Raw genomic sequence first — 13,463 nt, forward strand, 5'->3', positions numbered from 1 at the left:
TGGTTCTTTTATTCTTTTGTCCGATCGCAGCCCTGCCTTCGATCTAGTTCCTTTTCTCTCCGGTTTTGAAGAAGGGTCAAACCCGAAACGTCAACTCAAATTTCTCTCCACGGATGTTGCCTGACCTGCTGAGTTTTTCCAGCATTTTCTGTTGTTATTTCCTATTACTGTTGCCTTGTTCACGCAGCTTACCATTGGCCCTGGTGTGAACAGTGCACCCAGAGATTGGAAAAGACTTTAGCGTCCCTAAAGCCTCTGATATGCATGTAAGTTGTAAATTATTCAAACCTATCAGCAAATCATGGACATGGATTTCCAATGGGAGCCAGGCAAAATTGCCCAATTTCATATTGTTCATACTCCTGAATCCTACCAGCAAGACTCAGCCTGTCAACCAGAAAACCGATCTTTATAACAATCAAGCAAATGTGTTAAATAATGTATGAATAGTCGTTCAATGGGATTGGATTTAATGCCGGACCCAGAGAACAGAAAGATAATTAAAGCACTAGTTGATAGTGAAGTTATTAAATCAGGTGACAACTGAGCACTTTAATCAGTTTGAGATTCCCTAGTCTGGCCTTGAAATAGCATGCTTACAAACTACAGTTATTAGCAGATAGTCTTGGTGTACACAGTAGGACTTTGAAATTTAAATTGTATGCTAAGCCTGCAGGACTTTACTGGGAATTAATGCTAACTTTAAACAAATGGTAGGCTTCAATATGGCTATTGTGAGTGATTGTATTGGAAAAGTGGATTGGAGCTAATTAAAGCAAAGGGGACTTTAAAGTACAGTGCTTTAATCAGCTCGGGGGTGTCACCTATTTCAGATACACAACAGCACAATCACATAATACATCCATTACAACATACTTGGTACAACATTGTACCACTTAAAAAATTAAGTAGAATTCAAAGAATGTAGGACTACACTGGGGATCAGAAAACACTTGCAAAGATTTTCACTGAAATGATTCACTAATGTATGGCAACTTTTACATTGAATATTACAACAAATTATAATGGTCTTAACTTTTAAACACACATCTTAAAATTGTTTTTTCATAGACATTACATATTTAAATTTTACACAATGTTTGTTTTTGTTTGTATTAGAGAATTATTTTTCTAATACAATACGTGAAAATGCAAAATATATTGTGCTTAAAATGACAACAAAACCAAAGCTACTTTCAGATGATTTTGAAGCCTGGCATAGATACAACTGGGACACAAATATGTAAGTCTCTTTACTTATTTAATCTCAAGTAAAGTTGGCTTTGCAAGCATTCATGTACTAAAAGTAACACTTACCGAACAGTACTTATTCCTGCTGCCTAACGAATTACCTTATTCCAGAGTTCAGAATGGCTTTTTTAGCAAAGGGACACAATGATCCTGAGAAACTCCTGGATGGATAATTCACTATTTTGCTCTTTCAAAAAACAATCCCACTGCAACTCCCTGAATACCGTTGCATTTACAAAAGTTAAATCTCATACTAAGCAAAATATCTGCTGCCCGGGAAGTACTTCCTTCCTAAGAATTATGCCCATATTAGTTATAATTTCTAAGTACTGTATAAACTTGACTTTGTTATTTTGAGAAGATCTGAATATTTATCTTCTTTGCTTTTTCATGCGCCAATCTGGATATAACAAAGGTTGAACCTTGCAGAGACAATGGCCAGGATTTTCATTGGGCCGTGGAGGCGTGATTGGAGGCATGTGGAGGGTTAAAATTGCGAAAACTGGCGGGCGGGAACCCCCACCCACCTGGTTACTGACTCCGAGCAACTTTAACTCAGTCGTGTCTAATGGTCCCGACTTCATCCCGCCTCCAACAGGCGGGATAGGTCGTTAAGGCCCTTAACAAGCACTGAATAGCCTCTATAATCCTATTTTGAAAGGCCCTTGCGAATTTAACCCTTTTCCCACGTGAAACACGCCTGGAGGGAAACAGGATGGTGAAACCTGGCGGGAGCACAATTGGATTGCTGATTATCAGCTGCAGGTCAACCATTAAAGAGGAGATTTGATCAGCCATCATTTGCAGGTGGCAGGACATTGTTGTCTCAGGTCTGGGGGAACTTTTAGAAGGCATAACCACAGCTGTGGAAGTTTGGAGCCTGACACCCATCTCCAGTGTGACCTCCTGGGAAACCCCTCTCGCCACCCTCACTGAGCGCTTCCTCAACTGAGGCATATACCAGAAGCATGGGAGCCATTTATTTCCTTCCCTTCTGGGCATTAGATGAGCTCAAGCACCAGCAGAACCAGGAACAACAGCAGCACCAACAGCAGCAGCAGCAACAGGAGCGCCAGGCTGCTGCTCACCCACCTGAAGCTGCACCGGCCAGAAGGGGCCAGCGCTTGGAAACCTGTCGGCGCAGGAGATACCCCCCAAACAGGGTCTACAGACACAGGGTCAGCTACCTCAACATGTCTGAGCAGCAGTGCCAAAGGCGGCTCCGACTTTCGCGAGAGGTAGTGAGTGACATCTGCGCAATGCTGCAAAAAAGTGAGAATGAAGGAGTGAGTGTAGAGATTCCATAGCATCGATACTTAGAAGGAGACAAAGATGGAGTGAGGTGGCAAGACCAAGGGCCCTCCCTGTGTGTTGTCAGTTGTTTGCAAAGCATCAGAGTGATAGGGAGTGTGAGGGCTGCATAGTCAAATAGTTATGTGAATGTGACCATAGAGAGAAAGGGAATGGGTAAGGATGCATGGATGTCAGTGTCAAGTGGGATGTGGAGGAAGAGATTGCTGAAGCTGAGTGCTGGTGAGGAAAGGCAATGGGGATCAGGTTGAGGCTGATGGGAAAATCATACTCACTTTTCCAGTGCAGAGAAGGTCATAAAATCTCTTGCGGCACTGAATCCAAGTTCTGCGGGTGACTCCCAAGGAGTTGACCTCCTCAGCCACCTGCATCCATGCTGCCTTGGTCTGCTTGGGAGGCCTCTTCCTCCCTATAGAAGGGAAGAGCTCCTCCCTGTTGGCTGCAGCCCCATCTACTAAAGCCTGCAAGGCCACCTCGTCAAAACGAGGAGCTGATCTGGGTCTCCCGCTGCTCATGGAGCCTCCGGGTCCCTCTCACTCCACAGTCAAAAAGCTTGGCAGTCTGCAGGAGAAGCAAGGCTTGCTGTAGACCTTAAATGCAGCAGCAATGATGACGTCATCGGAGGCAATTTTCAGTCAGGAGAAACTCATTTGTCAAGGGTTCCCGCACTTTGGAAATCAATTGGACAATTAAGTTAAAATTGCATTAATCTCCCACATCCATTTAGATTCATGTGGATAACACGAAATGCGGATTACATGACACCAACCCGCACCTGAATGAAAATCCAGCCCATTGTCACCATCCCACAGAAGTGAGGAGTTTTTGTATTTCAGAACTGTAAAAGCCAGCATCTCTTGAATGATTTACCATACTTCACTTCATGTAAACTGAAAGCTCTTGCTTCAGAAAAATAGAATTACATTTCCTTTAGTTTGCACTGTGCCAAGGATATATTTTACTTTCTCCTCTAATATGCTGTAGCTTTAGGTATTTAAAAAAATATATACATGAAACAGTCATTTTGCTTTTGCCTATTTATTTTTTCTCCCCTCCTGAAAGCGTTTACTTCTTGCTGAGGTACATTTTCACAAGTGCTCATTCTTCAGTTGACCAAACAGGGTGTTACAATCAATCCTGTTGAATGTCCACTTCCAAGTTGCTAAACCTCCCATGATTGTTCTGGAGTCTCCAGAAATTAAAAGGTTAATCTCCTGGACACTGCTGCAAGCATCCCGGGAGAAAAATTCATCAACAAAAACATTTCTGTGTTATTTTCAGTTTCTTTGAATACGTTTGTTTATTAGTTATAAAAATATTGGAAATGGGGAAAAAAGTTATTTGATTGATAGTCAATTGGATAATGCAGAGTCTGTTCACTTTCCAATCGGCGTGGGAAGGAAGTGCGTTGCAAGGATGGACGTGTCCGGCAACCAATGGTGGGAGCAGTGCCATTTGAGGTGGGGAAAGGGGATCACACAATGAAGCCTCCAGGAATACATCCAACCAATGTTGACAACCTTTCTACCAGTTGAGGCTGCTAGTTAGCAATAAGGAGCAGACTCTGTCCAATTTCCCCCACCTCCCTCCAACGGCGCTCAGGCCAATAGTAGTACCCAAGCTACGATCAGCTGAGGACACAACAGTGATTGAACCTTTCTGCTCGATTGACAGTATAAACTCTTGAGTTATCTGGGAGCTTCTCAACTTTTGCCTTTTGATCTTGAGAAGGAAATGTTCTCTGCATTTGCAGTGGATCATTTCCTTCCTCAAAACCATAGCAGATATAGGTATGTTAAGTACTTAGTGATGCTCAATAGCTCTTTGTGCTGCAGATTAAAATGGGTGAAACTGACATTCGAAGTCAGACTGCATGGTGCAAATAATCAGAGATACAACTGTGCAAGCAATTAAAAAATACATTACAGTACAAATAATAAAACAATAATAGTACATGTTCTTAAAAGATCAGGCTCTGGACGAGAGATTTTATATCTGAATTCTCTAAATTGAATGTAAACAGTTGCCAGAAAAAGACCAACCTGTAAAATAAACTAAAAGTTTGGTTTTACTTCTAATATTGAATAACACTTCAACAACATTTCTATTACAAGCATATTGTTGTTGGGTAATCGAACATCAGTCAATACCATTATCCAATACACCTTCAAAACGCACCAGTTATTAAAAAAAACAGGATTGCAGTTTTACCCTTTTTCTCAGAAGGATTTCAAGGTTATATTGTTTTTGAATGACTGCTGTCAGATTGATTTCCCCATATTTGCAGTAGAATTGCTAAACACATTACAATCTCAAAATCTAGAAATAACGTTTGTTGTAACATCTAATCATTTCTTACCTTGCTTCCCAAATCTCTTGAATCTCGCTCCATTTTAATCTCAGTAACTGTGTATTTGATGCGGTTTCTTCTTCCATTACTGCTGTTATCTGTACCATAGTCTGGTGTTACCTGGACTGATAGAGGACTGTCACTCAGGTTTATTGGTTGCTCATCCTGGCTAGCAGAGTGGTCTGGATTGGCTGTTCCATTACCATTAATGTCTCCCATACTTGCATACATCTCCCCACAGTGACCTCCCTCTGCAGCACTAGAATTAAGCACCAAGGTCTCATTTCCATTGAAACACTCGACAGATGAATCTTCTGTAAAGACAAAAATGCCAGACTTTAGGACTTATCTACTTTTCTGACCCAAACATCAGTTTCTGCAATATGAGCTGAAGTGTTCTTTCATGACAGCATATCATATTAGCCCAATTAGCATGAGATGCAATCAGAAGCCATGGGGATTGAAACCGACATATATAGAACCATGGAGGTCAGGCAGCATCTGTGGAGAGTTCTGACGAAGGGTCATCGACCTGAAACGTTAGCTTTGTTTCTCTCTCCACAGATGCTGCCTGACCTGCTGAGTATTTCCAGCATTTCCTATATTTATTTCAGATTTCCAGCATCCGCAGTGTTTTGCTTTTATATATAGAACCATTTTGTGCTAATGCCGGTGTTTTCAATAAGCTTTCAATCTTAAGACTTCATATTTTTATTTTTAAATTCCAACTGTCAGTATTCATCACGTGGTTAATAAGTTTTCCTCATTAATTATGCCTAAGTGCTGGGTTGACTTCACAATAGTTTTAGAGATCTAAACTATGCCAATATGACAGCACCCATACCCCTGGCATGGGACGTTGCTCACTGAAATTGGCCCTCGCTGTGTCCGTTTTATGTCTGTTTCTCTAGTACTTCTCTGGGCCCCATAAGGAAAGCCTGGGCCTCTGCTGCCCGGGATCCTCCCACGTTCCTACCCCTGAAATGACCACCATACCCCACCACCAGTGGGTGGCCGAAAGGCCCCGCAATTTTGACTTGCCTGAAGCCAGTCAACTGCCTCTCTCTACCTGTTTCGGGTGGGTAGCGAGTATAGCGGGATGTAAATGAGGCCTGGCCATAAAAATCGGCCAAAGCTTCCCACGGAGGCCCATCGGCTCCCTCTGGCTTTCTGCTCGGATAGTAAAATCCACCTGATCATGTTAGCCCAATAACCCAATACAGTGAGCCACATTGTCTGCCTCCGTTATTAATACACCAAAAGTAGCTCAGCTCAAAATAACCCCACTCATTTGTTTTCTACAAAATGTTCAGTGGAATTATGCTATTGCAAAGAGCCAGAAAATGCAGAAGCAACACGCAGTCAGAAGTTATTTTTGTCACCACTGAGGTATTGAAGATGACTGTATATGCACCCTGTGCTTTACAGGCTTTCATTTTGCATAGATTTCATAGCTTAACAGTTACTAAACCAAGTGCTCATAGGCTGTAGCAGTGTGTATGAATGAATTCATAGCAGTTAAATAGTTGGATGCATCAAATTTAAATGGTCATTAAAAGGGATTCATTTTCTTGACCTGGGCAGGTCCGGTGCGTGCGGCCGCCATGGCAGATCGCGAGCCCGTTGCTGGTTCCGTCCCACTCCACAAAACGATTTTACACTAATAGGGCCTATTAAGCCCGCCCTGTGTGTTACCCGGCCCAATTAAATGGTGCAGGTCTGGTGACGTGATCGATGACGCGTTCTCAGCCAGGATATTTAAAGGAGCCATGGCCACATTGCATTTGAAGGCTCATCTAGGATAGTGCAGTCACTGCACTGCACAATTACACTGCTGCCCAGACTAGCAAAGATGACTGCAAAGATGCAGAGGACTGCACCCAGGTTCTCCGATGACTCCCTCCGTATGCTTGTGGAGGGAGTCAGAGGACGCAGGGAGGTCCTCTTCCCTGCTGATGGCCGGAAGAGACCTCCCCAGCAGACCAAGACAGCATGGCTCCAAATTGCAGAGGAGGTCAATAGCAGGGATGTCATCAGGAGGACCTGGGTGCAGTGCCGCAAATGTTTCAAAGATCTTGTTAGATCAGGTAAGATGAGTCCAAACCCACACTCACCTTCATCCTGCTGTGCCTCTCATCACGTCCCCATCACTCTGCCTTCCCAACCCTACTCCTGCACATCCCTATTCACACCAACATACGTTGCACCTCCACCCATCCCTCTCTCCCTATCTACATTATCACATCCCCATCTTACTAGCCACCCCTCACACTCACCCTTATCCTAGTGCAATCATACCAACTAACAACACACAAAGAGGCCACTTGGAATTTCCACCCCACTCCATCATAGTCACTCTCTACAGATGTAACCCATCCATTCCTTACACTCATTCCATCACTCTAATTCAACCTTCCCTTCTTTCCCTCCTTGCAGGAAAAGAAAGCTCACAATAAGAGGGAGAGGGAGAGGACTGGCGGTGGAACCCCATCAATGGCTACCCTCTCAACAGCAGAGGAGGCTGCATTAGAGCTGTCAGGAGTTGCTGAGCAGCTGGAGGTGAGAGATGGAGAGAGGGGGAAATCTCAGCAACCTGGTGACAGGATTACATATCATACAGCCACATGGCATACAGCAGTCACTCATATGGGGACTGATGTCAGCAGCCATTGAATGTGCATAATGTTATCTGTACCCAATCTACATATGACATATCTAACTCATCTCTTTACTCTCCCACAGATCCATCAAGAGCCACCCCCCCACTGTCCAAGAGGAAGACTCCAGCCTCTGAGTGTGCACTGTCACCAGACAGAAGCGCACCCAGCACCATTGCAAAGACACACACCTCGGTGGGTCCCTCGCGAGATAGACTAGTGCTGTCACCGGGTCTGTCACAAGTCACAAGTGAGCAAGAGCAGATGGTGGAGACAGGGACAGCACTGGAGACTCCTCGTCGGAGGGCACAGGACTCTCCCAGCTCAGCTTAGTTGCATGCAGATGCTGAGCCTCAGGGGCCATCACAAAGAGGGCGATCCTGGAGCTGCAGAAACAAGTGGAGGAGGCTCTGACAGGTTTTGCGAGGGCGATGTCTGCAAATGTTCAGAGAAGGGCAGCACGGTGGCATAGTGGTTAGCACTGTTGCCTCACAGCGCCAGGGACCCGGGTTCAAATCCGGCCTCGGGTGACTGTCTGTGTGGAGTTTGCACATTCTCCCCGTGTTTGCGTGGGTTTTCTCCGGGTGCTCCGGTTTCCTCCCACAGTCCAAAGATGTGCGGGTTAGGTTGATTGGCCATGATTAAAAAATTGACCCTTAGTGTTAGGGGGGATTAAATACGTGGGGTTACGGGGATAGGGCTTGGGTGGGATGGCTGTCGGTGTAGGGACCGGGTGCTAGGGTTTGGATGATCAGCCATGATCTCGTTGAATGGCGGAGCAGGCTCGAAGGGCCGAATGGCCTACTCCTGCTCCTATCTTCTATGTTTCTATGTTTCTATGTAATAAAGGAGTCCATCTCCAATATGAGGACCACCGTGTCGCAGGCGATGGCGACTGTAGGTTCCTCCATGGATAGGATGGCCACCTACATGGAGCAGCTAATCTGCCACTCACAGGAGCACACAGTCTCTATGGAGCATAGATAACTATCTATGGAGGATAGATGACTATCTATGGAGAATAGATGGCAGAGGCTCATAGACCTCCTCTCTACAAGTGATGTCAGTGTAGATGTGGGTCTTCATGACCCCACTGATGTGCAGCAAGGTGCTTGACATGAATCGGTCATTCATGAAAGAAAGACTTGTGAAGTGATGCTGCGTGGCCTGCGGGTGGCACTGTCCAGGGAGAGTATAAATACTCGAGCACGGACCCAGCTTGTGCAGGGACATTCTTAACAGGAACTAATGAAGGACACAACTAGACCTCCATGTTGTAAAACAGTTAATTAAAGCTTTGTTTAATGCTTAGACCAAGTGCCTAATAGTTTTCTTACATCAATTTAATCAACTGAAACTTGCTCCACACTCTGAGTGATTTTGAGAACAGACGGCTACGACTCAAATGGTAGAAGGGAACCAGACGTAGTAATCAATCCATCATGGAGAAACTACTCAGACCTGCCCGTCTTGACCTGGACCCGAATTCACCTACAACTGCTAAGGTATGGAAACACTGGTATCGCACCTTCCGCAACTTCCTCGGGGCTTGTGGTGAGAATGTTCCTGATAAGTTATAAATGCATGCCAATTATGTATCTCCTCATGTGCTTGACTATATCGAAGACTGTGTAGACTTTGACTCCGCTATCCAAATACTGCAGCAACTATATGTTAAGGCCCCAAACGAAATTTTTGCTTGGCACTTACTGGCCACAACTCGACAACAACCTGGGGTATCACTTGATGAATTCCTTCAAAAGCTTCGCAGGCTCAGCAAAGACTGTAATCTCAAAGCTGTCTCAGCTGAGCAGTACCAGGAGGAATTAATTTGTGATTCTTTTATTAATGGAATTGCGTCTCCCTTCATACGCCAGCGTCTGTTGGAGAATAAAACCCTCAAGTTACAAGCTGCCTATTACCAGGCATACTCTCTGGACTTAGCAGAAAAAAACGCAGATGCCTATCTTTTACCACGTGCACGGACTGCTGCTCTCACTTTTAGTGACTCCTCCGATAAGCCTCAGGCAGAAGCCCTCACTGATGACGACTCTATCCTAGCTGATGAGGACCCTACCCTAGCGGCATCCTGATGATCTAAAAAGAAGTGTTTCTTCTGTGGAGGTGCATTTCACTCTCGGAAATTTTGTCCTGCTCGCAATGCAAACTGCAATCATTGCAGTAAGAAAGGTCACTTTTCTAAAGTATGTCAGACAAAAGCCTCTCCTAGGGTTACAGCTGCTATCTATAAAACTGTTCCATCCCCAAGAGCCACTACTAATGTTACAGCTGTCATCTATAAAACTGCTCCTCCCGCAAGAGCCACTACTAATGTTACAGCTGTCAAGTATAAAACTGCCCCTCCTCCCATCACAGCTGTTTTTCCCCAAAGCTTGTCCCATGCAGCCACAAAGGTTTCGGTAAATGGACACATTTTGAGTGCACTAATCGACTCATGTAGCTCTGACAGCTTCATCAGTGAGCAGGCTGTCAGTAAGTTAAAACTGTTTATTTACCCCTCGGACAGGGAAATTGCAATGGCTCTGACAAAACTGACCACCAACGCTTCCGGCTTTTGTCTTGTCGACCTTATTCTCAATGGCCACACTTATTTTTCCACCCGGCTTGGGGTGCTCAAAAACCTATGCAGTGATGTGTTCCTGGGACAGGATATCCAGAAGCAACACAAAAGACTCACTTTTGAGTTTGGAGGGTCAAAGCCAGAGCTTACTATTTCCAAAGTACCGTTTTGTGCGCTTTCGGCGGCTTCGCTCGACAAGCCCTCCTTGTTTACCAATCTTTCCCCCTGATGTAAGCCCATAGTCACTAAATCACGACGTTTCAGTCAAGATGACCTATCCTTTATCGAGGCAGAAATCGCTCGCCTTCTAGCGGACGGTATCACTGAGCCATGTTCATCTCCCTGGCGGGCTCAAGTCGTCATTGTTAAAAATCCTCTGAAGCAACACAAGAAATGTCTTTGCATCGATTACTCGCAAACTATTAACCAGTATACTGACCTGGATGCCTACTCACTACCATGCATCGATGACATGGTCAATAACCTTACCAACTACAGGGTATTTTCAACTTTTGACTTAAAGAGCGCATACCATCAAGTACCGTTAAAGGACTCTGACAAAAAGTATACGGCCTTTGAGGCCAATGGTCGGCTTTACCAGTTTTGTCGCCTTCCATTTGGGGTCACCAATGGGGTGGCCATCTTTCAACGGGCAATGGACAGCCTAGTTAAACAGGAGAACTTATCGGGCACTTTGCCATATCTAGATAATATCACCATTGCTGGACATGACCAGAAGGAGCATGATGCCAACCTCCAGAAATTTCTTGATGTTCTCCATCATCGCAACTTAACCTTAAATTAGTCCAAATCTGTGAAATCAGTACCATCGGTCAACATCCTTGGCTACTGGGTGGGCAATGGTGTCATCAAACAGGGTCCGGAGCGACTTCGTTCACTTCAGGAGCTCCCTCCTCCTACGAATCTCACCTCTCTTCGTCGGGCCCTCGGCATGTTTGCCTATTATGCGAAGTGGATACCCCACTTTTACGACAAGATCCAGCCCCTGCTTCATGCAAAGTGATTTTTGTTGGATGCGATGGCTATTTCAGCTTTTGACCTCCTCAAACAACTGGAAAAAGCCACGCTTCGTTCCATCGACGAAAACCTCCCTTTCGTGGTCGAGTGCGATGCATCGGATGTGGCGATCTCGGCTACCTTGAATCAAGGTGGTCGACCCGTTGCATTTCAGTCCAGAACTTTGCAGGGTAGCAAGCTCCATTATCCTCCTGTCGAGAAGGAGGCTACGGCTATCATCGAAGCAGTATGTAAATGGAGTCATTTTCTCGCTCGTCGCCATTTCACGCTTATAACCGATCAACGCTCCGTGGCCTTTATGCTGGATAACCGGAAACGCACTAAGGTCAAGAATAACAAGATACAGCTCTGGAGAATGGAATTGGCTGCCTTTCGCTACAGCATACGTTATCGACCCAGCAAGATAATGTGGCCCCGGATACCCTCACGCGTGCATTCTGCTCTTCCGTGTCAACTTCGACTCTTGCAGATCTTCATACTGACTTATGCCATCCTGACGTTACCCGTATGTTACACTTTGTGCGATCTAAAAATCTCCCATTTTCTACAGAAGACATGAAAAGAACATGCTCCACTTGTAGAATTTGCGCGGAATTAAAACCGCAATTCTTCCGTCCGTTGGATGGCTCGCTCATACACGCTACACAGCCTATGCAGCGACTCAGCATTGACTTTAAGGGGCCACTGCCTTCTTCAACGCGAAACACTTAGGCCTAGAAATTCAGTATAGCCACGTTTGGGGCGCTACAGCATGGCGTTCGCTAACTTTTGCGCCCGGCGCAACTTAGCGCCACCTTCGCTGATGTTCAGTTGCATCGCCCCAAGAGGTTGCTGCTGCGCTAAAGCAGGCGATGCACGACTATCATTAGGCGCTAAGCCGGCGATCCGGGGCGCAAACACCTAAGGCGGGCGCAGCACAGGTGCGGCGAGTTGCTCATTGAGGGCAGACAATCAGGCGCCGGTCAGCACTTAAAGGGGGAGGATGGAATTGCTTGGCTGCCACGCCCTGCACACTGCAGCCCTAAGGCAAGGCCTGAACACTGCTTCTGGAACAGCTCCACGCCCAGGAGAATGGAAAAGGCCAGGGAGAGAGCACAGCGCTTCGGCGAGGGTGACCTGAGGCTGCTGGTTGGCGCAGTGGACCGCAGGCGCCGTATCCTCTTCCCTGAGGGTGGCAGGAGGCCGCTGCCCACCGAATATCGGAAAGCATGGAAGGATGTGGCAAACAGGGTCACGTCCAACAGCGTGGTTGGCAGGACACCAACACAGTGCCGGAAAAAATTCAACGACCTCACTCGGGTTGTCAGGGTGAGTACCCTTTCCAGTATCCTCTTCATCCCTGCATGTGCACCTCACTTTATGGCCAAACGGGTCTGAAAGCCCTAATGGCCAGTCCTCATCCAGCAGCTATGGGACTGTCATGAAAGGCAATTGCGCATTCAGGACTTTAGACACTGTCAGGGCTATTCGACCATGGGAGGCAGTGCGGGCAAGATCAGGGCTTGACACTGTCAGGGCTAATCGACCATGGGAGGCAGTGCGGGCAAGATCAGGGCTTGACACTGTACTTAGAGGCTGTCCTTTCTCTTGCAGGCCAAGCTGACGCATAACAGAAGACAGCAGCGACAGATCGGGGGAGGCCGTCCTGACCTGAAACAGCTGAGCGACCTCGAGCAGCGAGTGGCGTGGATCATGGCAGGCCGGCTGAGTGGCCCCGTCGCCACTGGAGATGCTGATCCTGTTCTGGGCACCAATGGTAAGGTCATCACCTTTTTGACCTCTCCCTTTCCACTTGCGCCTCACACCAGCATCCTTTGCCACTATCGAACCAATGCAGTGCACAGCAGCACTCATGCCTCCCTCGCTGCCGTCCTGTCCTCACTCTAAAGCAACTCTTTGCCTCCCTGCTTTCAGATGGTGACTCGCCAGGTGAGGAGGCGGCCCCTCAAGCTGGCACTGTGTCCGAGTCAGACATAGAGGAGGAGGAAGAGGAAGCCAGCCCATCAGGGACACCCTCAGCCGAGGCAGCCCATGGCCATGATGGTGACACGTCTTCCCTGGAGGGGAGCAGGGGGGAAGGGTCGGAGGATAGTGAAGCTCCGGGGACCAGCGGGCTGCAGCAACACGGGAGGGGTGGGGAAGCTCGGCGGCCTTCTCCTCGGAGGGTGAGTGCGGCCTCCAGTCCTGCTACGGTTAGCGCAGAGGAGGTGCGGCTCCTAGCGGAAATGGGGGCCCAGGCTGAGCGCAGGCACACTGAGCTCATGGCTGCAGTGGC

The 13,463-nt window shown here is 46.7% G+C and overlaps 1 protein-coding gene across 5 annotated transcripts in view; it reads right to left on the reverse strand.

The window, feature by feature from the left end:
• The window catches only part of LOC147114853 (nucleolar protein 4-like), a 924,917-nt gene that overhangs the window by 346,482 nt on the left and 564,972 nt on the right, over positions 1–13,463 (reverse strand). For all 5 annotated transcript variants that reach the window (XM_085992860.1, XM_085992856.1, XM_085992857.1 and 2 more), the window contains exon 6: positions 4,922–5,226. In XM_085992860.1, coding sequence (XP_085848986.1) covers positions 4,922–5,226 — 305 coding nt within the window. The remainder of the gene's footprint in view (positions 1–4,921; positions 5,227–13,463) is intronic.

This window comes from Somniosus microcephalus, chromosome 7 (genome assembly GCF_052327205.1).
Source record: "Somniosus microcephalus isolate GS21.2 chromosome 7, FLI_Smic_1.0, whole genome shotgun sequence".
Taxonomy (NCBI): Eukaryota; Metazoa; Chordata; class Chondrichthyes; order Squaliformes; family Somniosidae; genus Somniosus; species Somniosus microcephalus.